The 22376-nt window shown below is 44.6% G+C and overlaps 2 protein-coding genes across 2 annotated transcripts in view; one reads left to right on the plus strand and one right to left on the minus strand.

Moving 5' to 3' along the window:
- The first annotated feature begins 517 nt into the window (after positions 1–517).
- On the plus strand, positions 518–7947 carry shisa2b (shisa family member 2b). The gene is made up of 2 exons (XM_008300734.1): positions 518–1498; positions 5829–7947. The coding sequence occupies exons 1-2, from the start codon at positions 1195–1197 to the stop codon at positions 6392–6394; spliced, it is 870 nt and encodes a 289-aa protein (XP_008298956.1). The 5' UTR covers positions 518–1194; the 3' UTR covers positions 6395–7947.
- An 856-nt stretch (positions 7948–8803) lies between these two features.
- The window catches only part of atp8a2 (ATPase phospholipid transporting 8A2), a 57688-nt gene continuing 44115 nt past the window's right edge, over positions 8804–22376 (minus strand). Inside the window, exons 28-37 of the mRNA XM_008300737.1 lie at positions 21933–22007; positions 21428–21550; positions 20866–20944; positions 20717–20778; positions 20165–20221; positions 17440–17547; positions 15540–15628; positions 15238–15342; positions 11856–11947; positions 8804–10296 (exon numbers count right to left, since the gene is read on the minus strand). Of these exons, the coding sequence (XP_008298959.1) occupies positions 10202–10296; positions 11856–11947; positions 15238–15342; positions 15540–15628; positions 17440–17547; positions 20165–20221; positions 20717–20778; positions 20866–20944; positions 21428–21550; positions 21933–22007 (885 nt within the window). The 3' untranslated portion in view covers positions 8804–10201. The remainder of the gene's footprint in view (positions 10297–11855; positions 11948–15237; positions 15343–15539; positions 15629–17439; positions 17548–20164; positions 20222–20716; positions 20779–20865; positions 20945–21427; positions 21551–21932; positions 22008–22376) is intronic.

Below are 22376 nucleotides of genomic sequence, written 5' to 3' on the forward strand. Positions count from 1 at the left end.
TCACCAGGACAGAACTGACAGGGAGGTTTATTCAGCACAAAGCTCAAACTGTAACTGAACTCTGGGGCAACTGCTCCAGGCAAATCCCTGATTTGGAATGATGTCAGCGGCTGCGTCAAGACGGCACCATTTCACTGGAAGCAAAGTGTGTCACCTTTAAAATAACAGCAGCTCAGCAGAGGTGACATGTAAATTAGCTAGAATTAATTTAACCAAAAATGTCTCCGAAATCTCTCCGCATATCTTCAGATCTGTAGAAGGCGTGATGGAGATGTAAATTTCCTTGGCTAAAAGTTGAAAGTTTGAGTCCAGTCTGGGGGACAGTGTCGGAGCAGATGGTCAGAGGGGAAACATATTTATTTGTACTGTTGAAGTATCTTTTTTCACATCATTTTCTTGGAAAGGGGTTTCACCAAAATTGCAGCATTTTATTTCACATTGTATGATTTACTCTGAAGGCTTGAACAGGACTCTGGTCATTTCGACAGTTTATCACCGTGTTACAGTGAGGTGTGCATTTGCATCTGACTTTTTACACGCCCCTCTCCCTCTGACACAAAGTGGGATAGACCCTGCGCGCTGCAGTTCAATCTGGCCGGACTGACACAGACTTGGCTGACTGACTTCTGACACTCAACAATGCAGACCACGCCACAAAAGTTCGAAACGTTATCTTTACGCACGGGGCCTGCGGTGAGAGGACTCAGGAGTGATAGCAGCTGTGCGCCCATGGATCAGGCTACAAGTGTTGGTTTCCCTGCATCCCTGCGGAAAGTCATTTGAAAAGCTAGGAGGAGACAGACCCGCTGCCGTGCCAGAGGAAATCCATTAGTCGCTCCAAACTGGATTTACCAGAGCTCTGACGGTTTACAACTGGAGTATCAGTTAGGCTGAGGTCCATCATTTCTGTGACAATTTTACTTTCCGCACCATCTACTCGGTTTTTTGTGCAACTCCTGGATAATCGCCTGCGCTACGGAGCACTTTTGGAGAAGTTGGATCTGAATTACGCACGGGATTCCTCTAACAAATGACCGCCTCTAAGTGGTTTGTGGCTCCCTCACTTCATCCCCTCAGCTCCCTTTATCGTACAGACCCAGCGTATCACCCCCCTCTCCAGGTTCAACGCGGGGACTAAAACCTCTCTGTGTTTCCCTGCGCGCCAGCGTGCGGCTGCGGGCCACCTGGCCGAGAATGTGGGGAGGAGGTTTCCCGATGTCTGTCACCGTGATTGTGACTCTGCTCCTTGTTATAATTGACGTGAAAGCCAGCGGGGAGTACTGCCATGGCTGGCACGACGCCCAGGGCGTCTGGAAAGAAGGGTTCCAGTGCCCGGAGAAGATTGACGGAGAGGACGCGATCATCTGTTGCGGGAAATGCGAGCTGCGCTACTGCTGCTCCAGCACGGACGCACGGCTGGATCAGGGCAGCTGTGATAACGACCGGCAGGCACAGGAGCCCGGGACAGAGAGCAAGGAGAACAAGGACTCCGGTGCAGGTATATACGTCCATAAATTCCACTACTGACACAGTTATTGTTGATAATATTAACAATAGCCACCTTTTACTGCAAGTGTAGCAATAAAAAGAAATTAAAGTTCAAAGATGAGCTGCAAAAGAGTGCGGAGGGTAGTGAAAAGGGACAAAGAAATGTGTAAAGGTAAGACTGAAGAAGTGATTTAATCATGGGAGGACTTTCAAAAGAATAGAAACTGTCTCAACAAAAAGCCTTTAATCTCCTCTTAAATACTGTAGATTAAAGAGTGATCAATGCCAGAGAAGACTGAGATGTAGAAAGACAATGCACTATTACTGACCTGTTGCTCCACTGGAGTGAGTGTAGTCTCAGTTAAATCTTTTTATATTGATTCTAAATCTAAAAATATTGTACAAGCCAGATTTACACATTTAATAGTGCCCAATTCGCATGCACAGGATGTCTTAAATTTGATATTGTAAATGCGGACCTATTACAAGCTTTGGTTTCCTCCCATAAACCTCAGCAGACTCACAGTGTCTCCCTGTCAGGGGATTCATCTGCTGCCTGTTCCCGGTTGGCAACGACAGCTGCACAGGAGACAGCAGACTCCTCCAAAAAACCAGTTAACTGCGCGCACAAATGGCAAACTGTGCCGTGCTGCTGCACTTTATAAATAGCCGTGTTTGTTCTGTAACAGTGCAAGAGGGGCCGGGCTCAGATCACGCTGTCCCCACGGGGATCAAGTTTGGACTTGACCGGATCTTGGACAGTGGCTCGCCAAGGGTGCTGACAGCTCTGTTCATAAAAAATCACAAATCGCGTTATGTATCATTTCCTACCAGGCTGGTGGAGTCTCTGTCCAGTCGTCAAGCTTCTACTGTAATTCCTCCCCACTGCAGCCTCTCCAGTGTCTGTGGGCCTTAAGGAATTCGCACACTCTCAAACGAGATACATACATACATTTAAGAAAGGCATCGTTAAACCTGAGGCAAAAAATAACCCACATTTTCCAACTTATATAGAGGATTAAATGACAGCGCAGACCTCTGACTTTTCCAGCCCCTCATTCATCATTACTTACATTCCCATGAATTCATCTATATTCTCTTGAAGCTGCATCACATCTTGAATAAAAGTCAACCAGTAGATAATGGATCAAATATTGGACATGAGAGCCAGACTTTTTTCATGTTTCCCTGGAGGATATTATGCCCCCTTTGGTCCTCCAGCTATAATCTGTCATTTGCTAATACTATCATGCCTTATCACTGCAGGAAGAGGTATATACATTTCATCCAGTGGCCTCCAGCCAAAAAAACTTAAAGAAAAGCAGCTTTTTACTCACTAAGAAAAGAGGAAGTGTTTTTTCAGGCATGGCCCAGTTCACTTTGTGCATTTTATACATTTCTCAACCAGCCTATTCATCATCTTAGAAAGATACACACTGCAATGTCAGAGAAAAACAGGCAGGAAATTATTAATGTGCTCAACATGAAGGAACATATGGTATTAAGGAACAGGAGAATGCCCCTGGGATAGCCCAAGGAGACAGGGGGAGTCCAGCCAGCCAGCCACAAAGACTCTGCCCAAAACAAGGGCTTAGGAGAGGCGGCTGCTGCTGCTGCTGCATGGCTGCTTCGGCTCAACTGCAGCAACAGGTGTGGACAAGTGACAGGGAACAATAGGACGGCTTCAACGGCCATGTGCACAAAATGTGGCTTCTGTGCCTAAGATTCACTCACAGCACAAGAAATCAAGAAACGAAGTCCTTCTGTTGAAACATGGTGAGTGTGAGAAGGTTTTTCAGACTGGACTCTGTGTCATTATACTAGATTTGAGAAGTAAATGCATTTACTCAAATACCGCACTTTAATCAAGTGTCTGCACTCCCCAACATTTCAGAGAGGAATATTAGTTAAGATTTTAAATAAAACATATTTCCCTGTGCTCATAAAGTACAACACATTGCTAATCATTAAACCAGGGATTCACAACATTTTTGTCTTGTGATCCCTTTCAGAAAAACCTACTGTGAGTCTGCTTCGTCACTCTTCATGTTTATGAGCTGCTGGCAGTTCCACCGAAAAGACATTTCCTCCCCGAACCTCCCAAATGGCTTAACTTAGATTTAAATCAAGTGATACAATCATCCAATATTCCACAAAAAAACAAAGAAAATATTTGTCTGGCACAAAGTTAGTTTTTAGACATGCTTGTGAGGTGTCTCTAAGGATGAAAGGTAACTTTAATGATCTCCTGAATGTTCATCCAGAACCATCAACAGGCCAACAGTCTACTTTGTAAAAGCATTTTGTGTGTATTTAATGTGCTAAACAAAACCGGTTAACATGGTAAATTTCGTACCTGCTCAACATCAGCATGTGGTCGTGTAAGCGTGCTGACATTAGCATTCAGCTCAAAGCACAACTGTGCCTAAGCACAGTTTGACAGAGCTACCAGCATGGAAACACACTTTTAGTTTTGTTTCTTCTTTTCTACTCCATTAATCATCTCTTGACCTTCAAGATTTATCTTGTGACCCTTTGGAGGGGCAGCGACCCTTAGGATGGGAACCGTGGGACTAACTGCAGTTAAAAGTAGCTCTACTCGGATGCATTAGTAATGATCCAACAGTGAAATATATTACAATAGAGCAGTTTTAGATGGTTGTGTTGGTAATTCTACTCAAGTAAAATACTTCCTCCACCACTCTGCATGCTCAACTTCAAGCAGGACCTTTTTGTCTTGCATCAGTGATTTACTCCAAAGCATTTTGGAAAGTAGCTCTGCAGCAAAAGAAGGGATGAAGTAACACAAGAAGAAAGTTTTTGCAATTGCTAATCCTCATCACCCATGCAGAAAAAAGGGAGTGGAAGCAGAAATGTTGAGGTTGAGACCGTATAAGTGCAGGAAACGAGGCCAGAGAAAGTCTCCTTGAGACATTTGTGCTGCCATACGAAGTTCCTGCTAAAACCTGTTTACTGGGAGGTGTGTAGCTGTGAGGTACATTCGCCTCTGAAGTTGACACCACTTCTGGTCTAATGGAAATGGGTCAGGGTCCTGGTTTGTTTCATGTCACCATGCCTCGGCCTCTTCTGCCGCTAGCCTGCATCTTTTGTTACCAGGCTCTGCCAATGAATGACCTCCAGCTCTTAACAAGTTTCAGGCAGTAATCCTTTTAATACCCTGCTACTTTTGATGAGCATTTTCTCAAAGTCGTGTGGATGTATTTCAAAGAGTCCAGAGACAAAAGGAAACTGGAGCCAGTTGCCACCTCTCTCTCTCTGGCATACAGTTACACCTCGTAACACACGGGCACATTCAAAGTGGAAAATAACTACACCCTGTGGGAACAATAAAACACAACTAATCACTTATAATGTAACATGGACGTTATTGTGTTCCTAAGGTGTTTGTGCCAGTGAGCATGGGAATGAACGATTGAGGAAAACACCTCATCAGTGACCTCATCTTGAATGTCACCCTGTTTCAGCCAAACACATTCAATCTGTACTTTTTGGTGGAAAAAGGTACAGTTAGCGAAACTGAAAAGGAAAGTTATCATGTTTCGAAGTTGTTGCTGGAGCGCCTCTTGCTCACTTCACAAATTTACAGACTGCAACTGAGATCTTCACATATAAAACTGTCAAGACTTTAACCTGTTCAGTAAAGCTTCTGCTGTTTGACCCAGTAAACGATGCTCTGATTGGTGGAATCAGGAGAGTTACACACTTTGGGAGAATGATTTGTTGCTTTAAACAAAAAGAAATAAAAGGTCAGTGAGAAGTAACTGGCTCACTCCCCTGATTTAAAGGCCTGAATAACCTCCTATTCAGCTACATTAAATCAGTCCACTTTAATACCTTTCTTTAAGCTGATGCCAAGTACTGTAGTTCAACTTGAGTAAGTTATTTTCAAAGGCTTAGTCATAAATAGCCTGGAAAAAAAAGAGAAGGGTCACAAATATCTGCGGTCAGTTGGGCTTAAGAATGTCACCCATGCAAACACACAGAGGTCTGCAAGGTGGAGGAGGGTGGGGACACAGCAGGGTGCGGAGGATTAAAACAGACCAAAACAAAGTTAATACCTGCTAATGAGAGCCTGGGACTCCCCAGGGACCCAAACCCAGTGTACCTTCCATTCTCCTACTCAACTCCAAACACTCCTCTTGTTCAGTCTTTTGTTTCATTGTCTTAATCAATCTGCACTCACATCTAGGAGCTCCTGTGCAGAGGGGTACACGTGAGCATGACGTTACATGTTTAACTCAATATTCTGCTGCTAAAATAGGCCTTTTAATTGTCTTTTAATTCTGATGTGTCTTCTTCTTCTTCTTTCATCTCTGTAGTGCCCATCTATGTGCCGTTCCTGATCGTGGGCTCAGTGTTTGTAGCTTTCATTCTGGTGGGTTCTGTGGTTGCCGTGTGTTGCTGCCGCTGCCTCCGGCCCAAGCAGGAGCTGTCATCATCAGGTGCCACAGGAGGTGGGAGCAGTGGCGGCCGCCTCTTGGAGACCATCCCCATGATGGCAAACACCTCCAGAGGTTCCTCATCCCGGCAGTCCAGCACAGCCACCTCGTCCAGCTCCTCTGCTCCGCCCGCCGCCCCCCGCCCAGCACCGCCTCCCCTCATGCGGGCGCAGGCCTCCTGCTGCCTGCCGCCCGACGCCAGCGTCTTCGTCAACATGCCCACCAACTTCTCAGTTCTCAACTGCCAGCAGGCCACCCAGATCATGCCTCACCAGGGACAGTTCCTGCACCCGCAGTACATCGGCTACGCCCACCCCGTGTCCCCTACCCCAACCTTCTTGGACCCCACTCAGGGAGGCTATAGACCCCTCCAGTCCCCCTGCCCTCCTCCCACCGTAGGGTCCAGTGTCACCAGTGACCAGAAATACCCTCCAGTGACAGTGTGATGAGGGGCCAACCTGCAGACCACTCAACCACTTTGTTGCAAAGACTGACTTGTGAAGTTTAACCTGTGAGAGCTGCGGCAGAAATCTTTACGCCAGAGTGGGAAATCAAAAAGGCAGCGAATCAGACTCATGTGAAGGACTCATGAAGCTGTTGCTGGTAGCAGGGCCTGCTCTGCTATAGTGTGTGATGTGTGTCTGTTTAGTGTTTCACATGATCTCTTGGCAAGTCGGAATGAGCTAAGCTCAGCCTTAGATGGGGTAAAATGGATGCGTAAACATTTCTCTGTCTTGATGTAAAGACAAAACTGCATCTTGGAAGGTTATATAGCCCAGATGGGTAATAATGCACGGTTCATTGCAGCCTGCAGCTCAAATAAAGGCTGCATGTGTTTGTGTTTGCATGGATGTGTGTGTGATCGAGAAAAAAGATTTGTTGGCCTATATGTGCGGGAATGAGTGATGACTGGATGATTTATAGCAGGGGACTGTATGACAAATGGATATTCAAGCAAAAAAAATATGACCACATGCTGTGTTTATGCCATGTGCACATCTGTGCTTGTGAATGACTGTGAGTGGTTTCTACAATACAGTATATTTTTGTTTGTGTTGAAAATATGAGGAAAGAAAGCATGTGGATAGATGTTTGTACTGTATGTGTGTGTGAGTTTGGGAGAGAGTGTGAAGTGTGGAGGGATGTGGTCTTATGAGTAACTGTGAGTGAACTTTGTGTAATGGGAAATGCAGGTGGCGTGATGTGAAAGGCAGTCGCAATCTCCCCGTAGGCCATTTAAACTGTAATGAAGTGAACACAGGACACGGACTGTGACGCTCCACCCTACTATACAACCCCCCTCCTGCCACCCAGAAAGAAAAAACACAAAAACCCCAACTGCCCTGAGCGGAAACACACTCACAGACCCCAAAAATGACAATATTCACACGAGGCTGGCAGTTAATGTTCCTTGGAAGTGTGAGTGTGTGACAGAGGAGTGAGAGGCAGTCCTCTGAAGATTACAGAGTTAATTATACAGCAAAAACTCTGCCAGCTGCCCCCTTCACTTCTCTCCTGTGAGAGGTGTGTGTGTATTTAACACTACCACAGTTGAGTGCATTAGCACAGGCAGCTCCAGGGCACCTCTGACTCATTATTTTCCACTCAAGAAAGACACAGAAGTGGCAGTTATTGGATGTTAATCTGAAAAAATAAGTGAAAGTTGTTGGATTTTAAGCCATTCTGTGTGCTGTTGCACAGCTGGGTCACCGGTAACTGAGAAACATGCAACTTGCGGAATGTGCTGCTCCACTGAGCGTGCAGCCTGAGATGTCCCTGAGTACTGAAACCAGTATGTCTGTGCACCTCTTCTGTTCTCCACGCATAATGTCTGTAAGATACAGCGGGCAGCTTGTGTGAGACAAAGCAAAACCATCTGTAAAACAGTGGCTTCACTTAAACCGAATGTGTCTGCTCCGTCTGAAACAAAGAGATTTGATGCAGGAGAATCATTTTTCATATGAATTTGAAAAAAAAATAAAGATTTTGAAAAAAGAAAGCAGCGTGTCAAGAGCTCGCGTTTCACTATTTCATCAGTTTGTACTGACAGAAGAACACAACAGGCAATGTTTTGTGCTTTAAAAACCATGAAGATACGAGCGGTACTTAAACACACACATTTGGAGACATGGCTTTGTTAACAAAAAGCAAATCTGTGTGGCGAATGGGATGTCTTAATCCCCTTAAAACACTCGCACAAAGACACACATACTTAAGCTATTAGAGGCATTACACACATTCACAGACAGTTCTACCTCCCACAGAGGACAGAACGAATACCTGTCACATCAGCCGACACACAGAGAGGAGAAATAATAAACCGCAACAATGGACAGTTTGAAACTATGATGGTGTGGAGGTGTAGAGTTTTGGCAGGCTCCTTCAGAAACTCAGCTACAGTAATGTGGAAAGCGGAGCGGGCCATTGGAGAGTCACTGGGGAGGAGTTGAAAAGCATAAATGGCTCTCTGGCTCCTGCTCGGCCGGCGGCCCGATGGATTCTCCATATTGGAAGCAGCAGCTGTAGTTGGTTTGGGCTGGGCCACATCCAGGAAGGTGGGTGGGAAAGGGATCTCCAGTCAGGGGACGGGGGGTGAATTGATCTACTAATGGTCCGTCTACACTGACTCTCCTGAGCTTAGAAAGGGAGCGTGGGAGAGGTTTGATCCTGTTAATATATGAAATCATATGCGTCTCATGTACAAATCATCCTTTTCTATATATTTTTTCTTTTCTATTTTCAGCGCGAAACGTAAACCAAGCTGCTCTGGCTTGCCTGGAGCAACAGTTGGACTCAAAACACCCCACTTGATTGCATGAATACACAGCTTACAGTCAAAACACAAAGACATTTGGTCAGGCCATGGATTGATTAGATTTAATGATTAGGACTCAGATGGAACCCCCCCATCTCCCAACCTTTCAGTCTTGCATTCCTGACCCAGAGAGTCCTCCACGCGGAGCACACAGACAATGGACTCTACATTCAGACAAATCCCCGAGCCAGAAAAAACACATGATTTACCCGAGTTTTTCAATCAAATCCCTTCTTTTTGGATGCCTATTAGGACTAGTTCAAGTAAAATATTCCCTCTAAGACATGTCTTCACATATGAGTACAAAAACAGGCATTAATGAAAAGAAAAAAAAAATTATAAACAAATTCACATTAATGTCCACTTTAAAAAAAAAAAAAGGAGAAACAGTCCAGTAAAGAGTGGAATTCCAACAGAAAAGAAGGAGGAAGCGCTAATGCCAGGCATGCTGCTTCTACATCAGCTGGCGATGCTAGACAGGCGGCATCGGGGATCACAGGAGCGGTCAGAATTTAAAAAAAAAACAAAAAAAACAGGAAAAATAAAGTGGATTTTTTTGTAAAGGAGGAGAGACATGGAGGCTGCAGAGCGGCTATGAGATGGAGGAGATAAGGAGGGAAGAAATGAAGGAGGCAGATAAGCAACAAGAGGTCCCAGTGGGGCAGGAGGGGTTGCAGCAGGGTGGTGGTCCAGTTTGGGGTTCTGCCTCAGTGGCATCTCTGCTGTGTTTGGCAGTGAGGCTTGGTGCTGCGATGGAATGAGGGTGGGTTGCGGCCTGTAGCTGGGGTGCAGGGCTCCGGCAGGCTTCCCTCCATCCCTTTAAAAAGGAATTCATCTGTACGTGTGTGAGTGTGTGCGTTTATTATGACGTCTCTTTCCGCGTCGGCATGTGTTGACAGACGAGCCACCTCTTGGGCGGGAGATGAGAGGGAAGCGAACGCACATGGACCGACACACACATGCACACGAACACAGGAGCGCCAATGCGTGCAGACATACATGCACAGGCAGATACAGACGCACGGGAACGCACGCACACACGCACACACGGGCGCGCACACACACACGTCGACACACAGCGGCATGAATCAAACCCAGTCTGACGGGTATACAGATATGAGGAGCAGTCTCTGAGTTTGACTTGTCATGTCTGTGCGTGGATGTGATTGCTCATGCCTGTGCAGCTTTTTGTGAGTTTCAACAATGTTTGTTCTGTATATTTGGCCTGGTCCCTTCTCCCAAGTCAGTCCTCCACGCGCTGGCGACGGCCACCACGCCTGACCGCGACCCCCCGCCCCCGGCGAGGGGTCCGGTCATAGTTCCAGTAAGGCCACAGCAGGGGTCGGTCACCCAGCGTGAGGGTGTCGCTTAAGTCTGTCTCCGCTGTCACCTGGACAACCATTGCTACGGTGAGCCAACGCCTTGATCAGGGGTGGGGCTAGAGGCTGGGACGCTGGCGGGTGGTGTCGTAGGAGCGCACTACCTGGGACTGGGACACCACACCGTGCTCCTCCTGAGAGAAGGCATAGCCATCTGCAGGGGAGACAATAGAGGATGAATGTCAGAGGTTCAACTGGTGTGCTGTGGATGAAACATCAAAAATAAATACAGTGTTAATATTTTATCTAATCCCTTTTATTCTTTTTAACAAAGTGGAATGAGTGTTGTTTCAATACCCAGTCATGAAAAACTAAGTATGAACTATACAGGAAATGATAAAGGGCTGGATGAAGAGTAGAGTCATAGATGTATAGATTTAATAAGGTTACTGATGTTTGCTTGTAGAATTTTGTAATCTTCCCGAAGAGCTGTTTTAGGGGGACAGGATCGCAGTTTTGAAGACGTCTATCCAGATCTCTCAGATGTTCAATGGGTTACATGTCCGAAGAGGCTGCAACATTTTCAGCTGCTACAGAGGGGCAGTGTATATTCTGCAGACATTAGGATGCATGTTGTCTTGTTAAAACATCAGGTAATGGTGGCAAATGAACGTGACAACTCCGGGTGTAATGTTTTCATCTCGATATCATTGGGCATTGACATTTGTCGATGCTGACATCTGCATGAAATACACTAAATGCCATGTCTGCCATCTCCTCTGTGCAGCAGATTTATTATTAAAAGAAACATCCTTTATCTTGCTAGCATCCAGTGAACATGAGTATTGGCCCACTGGAGCCGATTACGTAAATACTGGTATGACTTATTCTTCCTCATCCAAATTATGTTGTCAAAACACACGTTGATTATTGAGCTAGATGTGGGTTTTCACAGCTCCTCATTTCATGTAATGAGAGTGAATGGAGGAATAAACACAGGGAAACACTGAAATTATTGATTTTCCACTCATTTAAACTATTGAACAAGATTTACACATTGGCCCAAACCTAAATCTCCACCTCAAAGCTTCAGCACTACACCCACTAACATTACAGCTGCAGTGTTAGAGTGCATGAGTTTGTGAAGACTGAATCCACACAGGAGGAAATGGGAAACACTACTATGACAGCACTTGGTTTGGAAACAATTCATTTGCATTAAAAAGAGGTTAATTTGGAATCGTGTTTCCTTCTGATTAGCTGCTTGGTTGATCGCTCCCCATTTGTGACATAACAGTGTTTCTAGATTTTAGAAAACTACCAAAAACAATGAAAATAATGAACCTATGTGAACCCTATGCAGGCGTTCGACTGGACATACAAAAAACTCTACAAACATGCAATAAACAACCACAACAGAGAGCAGCCAGATGCTGTTACTTGTACATAAACTTCCTGGTGGCTTTGTTCCCTACATGGTGGGTTTGTGTACATTTTTTGATGACAACCACGTTTATATATCACAAATTTCACTATGACCTATGGACAAGTCTCTTGGGAAAGTCTGCACAAAAGCACACTTGAAGAAAGGGCACACAATGGTCTGCATCAGAGCCTTTATGCACTTAGAGGGAACATGCCTCAAAGTCTGAGTCTGAGGGTGGCGATTGGGATTGGGCCACTAAACCAGAGCATGCAAAGTCAGTTTTAAGGCCTATTTTGAGGCAAGACATGGATATAGACACAGTATCTGTCTGTGGAAAGGACACTCACGTGACACCGTCTGCTGCACCGAGTTTGAGCGTCCTACGCTCGAAGGTGTTTTCCTAAAGACTCTTGTCAGCAGATGGGCTCGTTCGTTTAGACTGCAAAGAAAAGCAAGAGAGAACAGTTACTCCACAGTCTCCGCACACAACCGAAAAGGTCAAAAGAGAGAATCTCTACCACTCACACAACACCACTGCTAGCTACTGTGAAATACTTCTTAATTAGAGTAGGGATCTCTCCGTGGCCTTTGCTGCTAAGTTTTCAGTTACGACTGGTGGCGGTTTGACATCGTTTTGCATCCGTGACTTTTTTTTTTTAATGTGTAAATGCACTACTGTCCCAGAGCACAACACTGCAGTATGCCAGGCATAAAAGTACAACTCTCCTTCAGGGGTCAGCACAGAAACACACTGATCAATAAGTCAACAAAATCTAAGTGGACTTAAGACCAGAAAGTAGGTAGGAGGTGGCTTTGATATTGAGTGCTCCTGACATTCAATTTAACCCAACAGTAAGCCATAAACTGCCTGCAGGGTAACAGGACATCCACAGTAAACTATTCCTCACCCCCGGCCACTCCCCGCTCCTCTCTCCTCTCCTCTTAACTCCCCCCTTTCCAAGAAGAAGACTGGATCCTCTGTTCTGAGACCACACGCCGTCACGGCTCCTCTCCTCCAGTGACCAAAAATAACTAAGCCCTTTCCAGATATTGCACACAAATGCACGCATGCACTCACACTTATTGCATTCATGTATTTCTCTCTTTTCTCATCACCATCACTGCAGCTATACCGGCTGCCACGCCAGGAAGTCAACATTTGGCAGTTTCATTTGAAAGAATACATTTGGTACGACTATCAGCCAATGTAGCGTTATTTCAAACACAAGGGCTTTCCCTGGCCCTCACTGTACGCAGCGGTGATGAGGATCAGTGGGGTAGTTATGGACCAGAGCCAGCCTTCCCAAGGCTAAAATTTGGAATAAGCAGTTAGGAAATTCTTATAACTGTATACGACTGTTGGGAATCTTAACTGGAGCGTTTGTGGAAAAAAAGAAAAGAAAAAAGAGGAGCTCTGAAGTTTGTTGAAGGAGTCTTTGGCCCAAAAGTAAGGTCTGTTAGATAGATGACAGTGCTGAGTGAATGATAAAAGACTTAAACGGTGGGTGGACAAATAAATAAAAGGCTCATGCCTCAGTGCGACTCAAGTCGTCCCTACTGCTACCATGGTGTTTCTCTGTGGATACCTGCTGATTCAAAAAGGCCCAAGGATGTGCTCCGTTTGAACTCTTCCCTCGAGACACTCCTGCACTCTACGTTTCCACCCTTTCCCATGCCTACCCCCGAGACCTCCACAGGAACTACAAACACAGATGTGCTCTTTTCCATTTTGCTCCATTGCTTCTCTGCCCACCCTTACTTCTCTGAATCTAAGTGGAGAGAACTCGAGGATCTGGCCCTGCTTTTAAAAGCAGGGTCAGTCTAGGACGGGTCAGGAGGAGCAGTTACCCACTCATCCCTCCCCAACCTGAAAACATACCTCACACGTCTTCAGTTCCTTTTGAGAACCAACACTGCTCTAAGGAATCAGCTTGTTGGGGTGACTCACTCACATCTGACTTTGTTTTCCTTTTTTTTAACTCATAATATCAGTGGATTATACAAATCATTGTAATACTCGTACTCACGCCCTTCACTTAAGCACTCATTATGTCTACTTATAACAGATGGTTTAACATGTAAGATCAATTTAAGGATGAGGCTAAGGCTAATTTTAACAACTTTATATGCTGTTGGCTTGTTCATTTATTTCTATATTTTATTTGTTGATTACATTTTTGTGCTTCTGAACCTGTAAAGTAACCTGTAACATCTAAACCAGGAACATGTCTTCAGATCTCAGCTAGAAGAATGTTTTACCCTCAATTAGCAACTCCATGTTAGGTTTGATCAATGTATTTATTTTAAATAGAACCTCAAAAACTTTCCAGTGGGTTTGAAAGGCATGTTGTTTTTTTAAAAAAAAATTGCCAAGATTGCACCATTTATCAGAGCCAGAAACTGCAAAAACAACAAGAATTGTTGGATCATCAACTTTCTAATGGTCCTTGAAGTATTCATCTGTGACATGCTGTTAGAAAACATATCCAAATCAAAGATTAAAGTTATGGTTTAAAATATTTAATCAAAGTCATTTTATTCTACATGTCTCATGTTTAAAATAATGTCTGCAAAAATAAAGCGTTCGCCCAAACCAGAGTCTGTAAAAAACATTAAAAATCTGCACTCCTCTGTGGAAGCGATTAGTGACTCAAATGCAACAAACAGTAACGGGACAAAAATTCAGGGACTTTTCGGCTGAACTGCAGGCTGTGTTTACACAGAACAAAGAGCGAAAACCCTCCCGTTTATCTTTAAAATCCTCGAAAACCCTGCTGCAAAATTAGGTGACCATATGTACAGGAATGGTTTGTTTGAAGAGTTTCAGTCAGGATTTAGAAACAGAGACGATGGACTCGTCTCTATACTTGTCCTGCTAGATCAGATAAATGTAGTGGTGTATAAAGTACAATCATTTTTGCGAAATGTTTTGGAGTAGAAAAATAAAGCAGTATAAAAGCAGCATTAAATGTAAAATACTTGATTGGTCTTAATTTTACAAGTGCAGTACTCGTGCTAAATTACTTTCCACCAGTGCAGCAAATGAGCAAACCTCTACAATCCTAAATACAGTGTAGACTGTATAATTTAGTTCTAGGCTCTAATAACACCACACACACAGCTAAATCACAGGAGCTACAGACTAACAGTAAACACACCAGATCTGTACAGCAGTTCAAATTCATCCACCTATGAAGAAATCAGGAAGAATGGTAAAAATGTAACGACAAGAGGAATGAAAAAATGTGAAAATAATATTTAAGATGGAATTAAGAGGTAAATGGGGAGAAATGTGAAGTCAGTTTATGAAAAACAAGCAAGAGTCACTCCAAGACAGCTTGCAGTGAAGCACACAGGTCATTTGAGGTCACAGTTCACACAGTGGGACAGTGCAAACCCAGAAACTACCTCTGTGAGCACTTGTGGCTCTACGGGACCTCAGCCTTGGCCTCGGCCCTGTGGACGGTGCCACAGGGGAGACAGAGGTTATTTTCACACATAAAGAAATATAACACAAGTAGCATAAAAAAAAACTGCAGGAAAACTGCTGTAACATTCATTGGACATACTTTGAATCATCTGTATATGTTTTGCCTATTAGGAGACGTTTGGTGAACAGAAAGTAAAACAAATGTCCAAAAATCAAGAGGATAAGCTGATTTGATGATAAAAATAAATGTGGGTATGAATGCTGGTGAGATCCCATGATGCTTTGCAGCGATCACGTACCTGCGGCCGCTGGCGTCTCGAAGTACTGCAGCCCCGGGATCGACGGCTCGCGCCTCCAACTCCTGCACCTCCTCCAGCAGAGACTTCCTCACAGTGCGACGTGTGCTGCAGAGCAGAAACAAGCTCATCAGACCCGTGAAGGAAAGTCTGAGTGTTGTACTCAGCAGACACATGTAATTCATAACATAAAGTGTGCGTAAGTGTTGACACAGACTCAATATGGGTTATGTAAACGCTTCTGTTAAGTCAAATAGTCTCTGTATGGATTTCCCATGTATTTATATGAAGTGCGTTCTACTTACGCTGTCCAAGCAAAGTCTTTGAGTAAACACGCAGTAGGCACCAGGACCAGGCCCAGCCAGAAGTGCCAGCACTGCATCACCCTGCCAGCCTGCAATGACAACACACAGGCCCCATTTATTTTCGCTCGTATATTAATTCAAATGGAGGATTAAGTCATTTTTCTCAGCAACGGGGACGCAGAGCCACATGTGGTAAAGGCTGAGATAAATGTGAGTCAAAGCACAGTGAAAGCCACACAGAGCATAAAGGGAGACGGCGAGCCAAAGTTGAACCCTCCTAATGTTAGTCAAACATATTTAAGAGCTTTCTCACAGCTCGTGCCGGCACCACAAACCGGTTCGAGCGCAGTGTTCCCATAGCTGTCACACAAACCTTCTATGATGCTGAGTGATAAAAATGCAAGTGAGCAACCGCAGATCCCCCCTCCGCTACCTGTCTGTGCAGTCCAGCTGCAGCCAGGCTCGTTGATCTCTGACCCCTTTCTCGCCCTGTCTCCCGGGATTAATCATGCATCCAACCACTGTCTCAATTTGTCAGTCTGTCTGTCTGCTTGCTTCTTCCTCCCACACATGTCTTTTCTCCCACCAATCTCACTCTTTCACAACTTTCTTTCATCGTAAGTGACTGTATCTTCTGTTGCTTGTCCTCGCCTGTTACTGCAAATCCTTCCATTTTCTCATTATTACCCAACATCTCCTCTTCGCTTATCTGCAAGAGCTCTGCAGTGTTTCACAAGCCTTTGTCTCTAGGCATTAACAGTTAAGCCAGCGGTCGCAAACTCTTTATGCACCATGACGTCCTTAACTTGTTCTATTTTATTGCCCATCTAATGTGTTTCCTGTGTCCCGTGTTTGTATCTGCAGACACAGAGACAATCTGGTTCCCAGAGGAAGAGGTCGCAGGGAAAATGAATCAGACAACCTCTGCAAAATATCCTCTGGAGCAGCTGGAATCACAACCAACTGGACTCACACATACTTAATGTCTCTGCCTGTGACAAACACCTACACACGGAGACACATTTTTTACAGCGCCGGACACACAGTATATCACATGGTCTTTATGCACTGTGAGGATCGCAGCGTGACAACGATTTTCTCAGTTTTCTTACAGTTATAGAAACAGACCGCTGGTCTCCGTCACTTTTGCAGACAACACACAGGGCGCCTAATTTCACACATGCAGTTGTTCTGAGCAGAAATACACAGCTCTTTTCCATCCGTGTTCCCCCGTGAACAGATGGAAATACAGATAGTTGGAGCTGAGGAAATAAGAGAGGTAATAGGGTAGTTAGGAGGGACGATGGAGGGTTTTGGGAGGGGTGACTGTCTCTGACCATTCCCCAGTTAGACTGAGCAGCTGCAGAGATATTTGACCGCATTCCTGATTTCTGACACAAATTGAATTAATGGGCTGAGGGGAGTTGAGACGGGCCTATTCCCTTCCCCTACCCGCTCAGTGGGGCACCTCATATCACCCCTGCCTTCATCCCCCCAACTCTAAAATGAGTCTCTCAATTAAGGGGGTCCCACATATACTCTCCTCACCCCCACTGGACTCCCATCACCAGCAAGCAGCAGTAGCAGCCCACCCTCTTGAGTCAACACCTCCGCAGAGGGCAGTAAAAGACCGGGGCTCGGGTGACACGCAGCAGGTGCGGGAAGCCTGGTGAGAGGGGCTGCGGGGGCATAAATCTCCCCCCGAGGGGGGGGTTCCAGCAGCGCCGACGTGGAACACCCAAGAGGTGAGTCTTATAGGCGCCATGTATTTGCAAACCAAGAAGAAGGGAGGGGGCAGGTGATGTTGCAGAAGGGAGATGGAGGAGGAAGAAGCTATTTTAACCCCCCATCAACCCCTGTTATTGAAATGGATGACACATGTTTACAGAGAGCGACTTGCCTGGCCCAGCATGTCGGGGGCAATGGGAATGGTGGGCCAGATGGCGGAGTAGACGGCAAAGAAGAGCATCCAGAGCACCATGCTTCCCCATACTGCCAGGTGGGAAAACTAGAGACAAAGAAAGAGGAGGGTGAAGAAAAAAAAAAGGAGGGAGAGGGAGGTTGAGAGAGGATGAAGATTAAGAGGCAGAAAAGAGAGACAGCATGAGGTCAAATAGTTTACATACAGCTCATCCGAATATAGACAACCTTTCCCTCCCTCCTTCCCCTGTCTTCGTCCCGCTCTCTGTGATCTGCTGTAAGCGGACACTGTGTGAATTCCAGTGGGACCCTGCTTCATTACTGCCAGGCTGTTGTGTGGACAGCTGAACGGACAAAGGTGTCAGAGCCTTTCTGTCCATCCTGCCAGTCTAACTCTCTCTCTCTCTCGCTTCTCTCCACCAGTAGGAACAAACCAAATAACGTCACCGCTTGAGCTTCTGTTGCCCTAAACTCTCCATCCACTTCTGCTGGTGTTATTTCAGGACTAAAAGTTGAAACCACATGCTTAATCGCACGCTTAGATTTGTTTATTTATTCTTTGTTCAGATTTTTCCGTGTTTAAACAATCGTTTTGTTTTTACAGTGTTTTTTCTACGGCAAAAGTTCCTACACAAGTTTTGCCTACGTACACTGCAATCATCTAATACAATGAGTTATTGCACTATCGTATTACTTTTGTTTTATATGTTGTATCTGGTTTGTTTTGACACTAAACAGGAAGATTTTCATGCATGCTAACATTACTAAAGCGAGGGGGGGGACCAGTGCTTCAACCGTGCGGCGTGTTGATGGTCTGAGGAAACAGCACAGGCAATTTCTCACTAATTAGAAGAGGTAATTTTGTGTAGTCTGGGTTGAGGCCAATTCATGATTTCCACATGACCGATATTGACTTTGAAGGTGGCGGACGCACACGTGGTTCTTTTCATACTACAATTGGCACGCGACAGTCTGATAGTCACTTTTTCAAACACAGAGAAACACACGGGACGGCTGTGGATGTTACTGAAAAGCTGGTTTTGACGTGGCACTTTTGTACCGGATATACCGGTTAGATACGATGGGCGGACATAGCACAGGACTTCTGGAGAAGTTAGGACCCCCGACGGTGTTTCAGCTCCGTCGAAGGAACGCATATTGAAATCAAAGCTCCTGCAGCGACTACTCCAAATATAACCCTTATAATGATTAACTACAAAGGTGTGGACGATGGAGAAAAACACCTCAAATCTTCCCATAACAAGCATTTGTTTGGAGCACCATTTGTTTTCCTGATGCATGGGCAGTTGGTGTGCTTGCAGTGCAGACAGTCCACATGGTTGCAGAGGGGTCTGCACAAACCCCCATAACATTTACATAGTTCAACCTTGCAGACATACAGAAAGCAGGAATTGGCCTTTAGCGTCACAGCCGCTTTTCCTTAGGATTCCATCTACTTCCAGCTGACAAATCGTTGCGTTGTGGGTAATTACTTTTCGAAAGATGCCACGTGTCAGTAGGGTATAAGCTTTCAGGAAATTATGGTGGCTGCATGCTTGATTATTTGTAAACGGGATAACTGCCCATAGAAAATAGGACGGGCCTCAAATGTGTATCAATAGATTATACATGGTGTTGCTGTTAAATACCCAGACTGGACTTATATAACTTGAACCACATGGTATACACTGTCTGGTGGATCAACAACCGCTAAAAGCTTTGATCCACTCAAATTAAATAAAACTGAATTAAATAAAATGGCATTAATTAATAACTACACCTTACATAAAATGGACTGTGACTAACAATGTAGTAATTAAACGTTTTGTCTCTAAAAAAAAATAGTACGAAAAATGCCATTTATGATTTATCCAAGCCCCCAGTGACGTCTTCAATTAGCTTGCTTGGTTGAAACTGTTCAGTTGTAATATATGACAAACAATAGCATTAAATCGATTACATTTGAAAAACAGAAAACAGAATATTGAGTAACTGTAGCTGAAAAATGACAAAAATGATGAAGTGATTATTAAATCAGTTGCGGATTTATTTTCTGTCGATCATCTAATCGATTAATTCTTGCGGCTCTTCTGTATCGTTTTACCATCTCATGACTTGAAAAGGAACATTCTTTGAAAAGAATGAGGACATCTTGTCTCTAGGAAAACTACATTAAATCAAATTTGTTTCGCTCCTGAGATTCAGTATTTAGCGCTCTTTCAGCAGATGCTCATCTCACTGTTCTCTGGTCTGTTTTTCCCCTTTTTACACTTTGTCTGAGCAGCTCCTTTCATTGATTGCAAATTTATTTCCTAAAGCTATATTTAGCAGTTTGCTTTAAATGAATTGGACTGACTTTCTTTCTTTTCTTTTTTTTGCAAATGTATGTTTGAAATGTCTTACGGGAGCAACGGGTTAAGAAAAAAAAAATGCAACTACACGTGAACTGTTTGGAAGAAAAAGGTGCAAGCAACTGCAGTTTGAGAAACCTCAAACCTCCACCACAAGATCAAGGTACACCACATCTTTTCCCATGCCTTTCCTGACTATGAAGCATTTAGAGCAGGTAATATGAAAAACCTCACACTGAAAGTCCTCACAGAGCAGCGCCCCCCCACCCACACCACCTCCTCTTTATTTATCAACGGTCGAGTAAAATACAGCACATGTGGTGTGGTGCATTGAGAGTATGTTAATGTTCCTACCCGGGTCCAAGCGGTGGTCTCCATTCCAGCCTTCAGACACACTGTAACTACCACGTACTGCACACACACACACATAGAGGAGCGGGTAAGCAAATTAAAAAATACAACAAAAAAAAAAAAAAGAAAAAACAGAGAAACCGGATTAGTTCACTGGCGACTGTGGAGATAATAAACATTAATGTTATATCGTAAACTCAGCAATGTCTGGTAAAATACTCTGGACCCCCACATGCCCCACTTGTAGTCTACGCACACGCACACACAACACAACAAATAAACACAACTGACATTCTCAAGACACTGTAGGGAGTAAAATGATAGCGAGAGTGTGAGATGGAGAGTAGAGAGAATGGATGGATGAATGTGGAGAGGAGACAGAGTGGCTAGACAGGACGAGATTGACTGGAGACTCATAAGGGCTCTGAGGAAGCAGCGCGGGGCTGGAGTGTACACAAATAGTGTGCAGATGCCAAAAAAATGCACAAATCTGCATGCCAAACGACAGAAATAAAAAGGAAATACGCACGCAGAAATTGCATGCGGCATACTTACTGTGTAGACCATGTTTCCCACAAACAGGTAGTCGTTTCCTTGACCGTTTCTGAAGGGAGAATCTGTGAAGAACGTGCACACAAATCATGACAAAGTGTCAACAAACAGGACAATGGATCATAAAAGAATTGCTCGCGCAAGTCACTCACCGTGCTCTAACATTTTGAGCGGAAACCAAAAGAGAATAATTGAATGAATCAGTGCATTGATACAGTGTCCCCAGAACACCTGGAAGATGGAACAGGAGACAGACAGAGAGAAAAAAAGGGGGAGAAAATAGTGGAAAACAAGTCAGTGCAAGCTAATGCCAAAGCACATATATGCCCCCACTCTCCCACACACATAAAAACATACAAAAACAGCAATTCCTCACAGTAACACAACTTCCACTGTGTTCGTGCCATCAGAAGTACCCTCCTGTACTATATGCACACACACACACACACACACACACGTACAGTAGCTTGAGTTGCTGCTGTACCCTCGAAAATGAAAGACTTCCTTATTCTGGAGCTATGAATCTCATTACAGGTCGCCATGGAAACACCCCAGAGTCCATGCCACCCTTGTTTACTCGCTTGGGTCCCAAACAAACAGCTGGAATCACTCATCACATCGCAAAGATCCACAAGTTGAATGCAAAGTATGATTTTTTTAAAAAAGAAAAAAAGAAAGACAGATTTCGCTTTGATTTCAGATTTGTGAGCGTACCTTGGTGTTGAAGCCCTCAGCGTTCTGGGTTATTCGGTACAGCTGTGGGAAGCGGAGCATGTTCTGCTGGCTGCACGGCCGGTCGAAAATCCCCAGAGTGAACGGAGGCAGTGCAGTAAATATCTGCAGCACAGAGAAGATATACATAGTCATTAAATCACAGGATGACAGAGGCAGCGTGGACGCACACATGCACTTCAAGTAGCTGGACAATCAGTGTTAACTATGAAAGGATGATGTTTAAAAAAAAAAAAAAAAAGAAAAAGAAAAGGGGAGCCTGAAGGCATCTGCAGCCAGACGTCTGCAGTCAGAACACATACGCTCTCATACGCGCACACATGCAAACATCTCTGGCATGCAAGAAAGAGCAGTGATAAGAAGACAAAGCAGGTGATTAAGAGATAGAGTGAGAGCCGTCAATAAATATAAGGGAAAGTGGGAGTGGGGGCGAGACTGAGGGAGCGAGTGGAGAAATCTAAAAGAGTGACCGAGGACGGATACTCACCACGTTGTAGAGGCCTATACACCAGCGCTCAAAAAGGATCTGGCCGGAGAACCCGTTCACAAAGGCGAACCAGAGCTGGGACACAAAGAGAAGGATGAGAGAGGATGAGAGGAACAATAGCGGAGAGTAAAACTGCCTTAGGGAGGTACTGATAGTGGAAGCAGGAGGGCGAGATGGACACATATCTCTTCACTAAATGATATGGACATATGACAAGATTAACGTTGCAGTACATAAGACTGAACATAGTGATTCATGTGGTAAAGCTGTATCAACCCTCTGAAATCTAAAACATGTGATTTAAAAAAAAAAAAATCACTGAAATAACACCAATTATTAGAGCCAGAAGCTGTAAAAACAGAGACTTTGTCAGGATTTCAAATTTCCAGTGATCCCATCTGTGACTTGGCATTCCGTCGGGGAACTAAACCAAATCGAACCCTG

Source organism: Stegastes partitus, unplaced genomic scaffold (assembly GCF_000690725.1).
Source record: "Stegastes partitus isolate 25-593 unplaced genomic scaffold, Stegastes_partitus-1.0.2 Scaffold1580, whole genome shotgun sequence".
Lineage (NCBI taxonomy): Eukaryota > Metazoa > Chordata > Actinopteri > Pomacentridae > Stegastes > Stegastes partitus.

Coding starts and splice junctions, on each gene's coding strand:
- shisa2b (XM_008300734.1), top strand. CDS start 1,195: ATGTGGGGAGGAGGTTTCCCGATGTCTGTCACCGTGATTGTGACTCTG. Junction 1,499..5,828: donor GAACAAGGACTCCGGTGCAG/GTATATACGTCC, acceptor TCATCTCTGTAG/TGCCCATCTATGTGCCGTTC.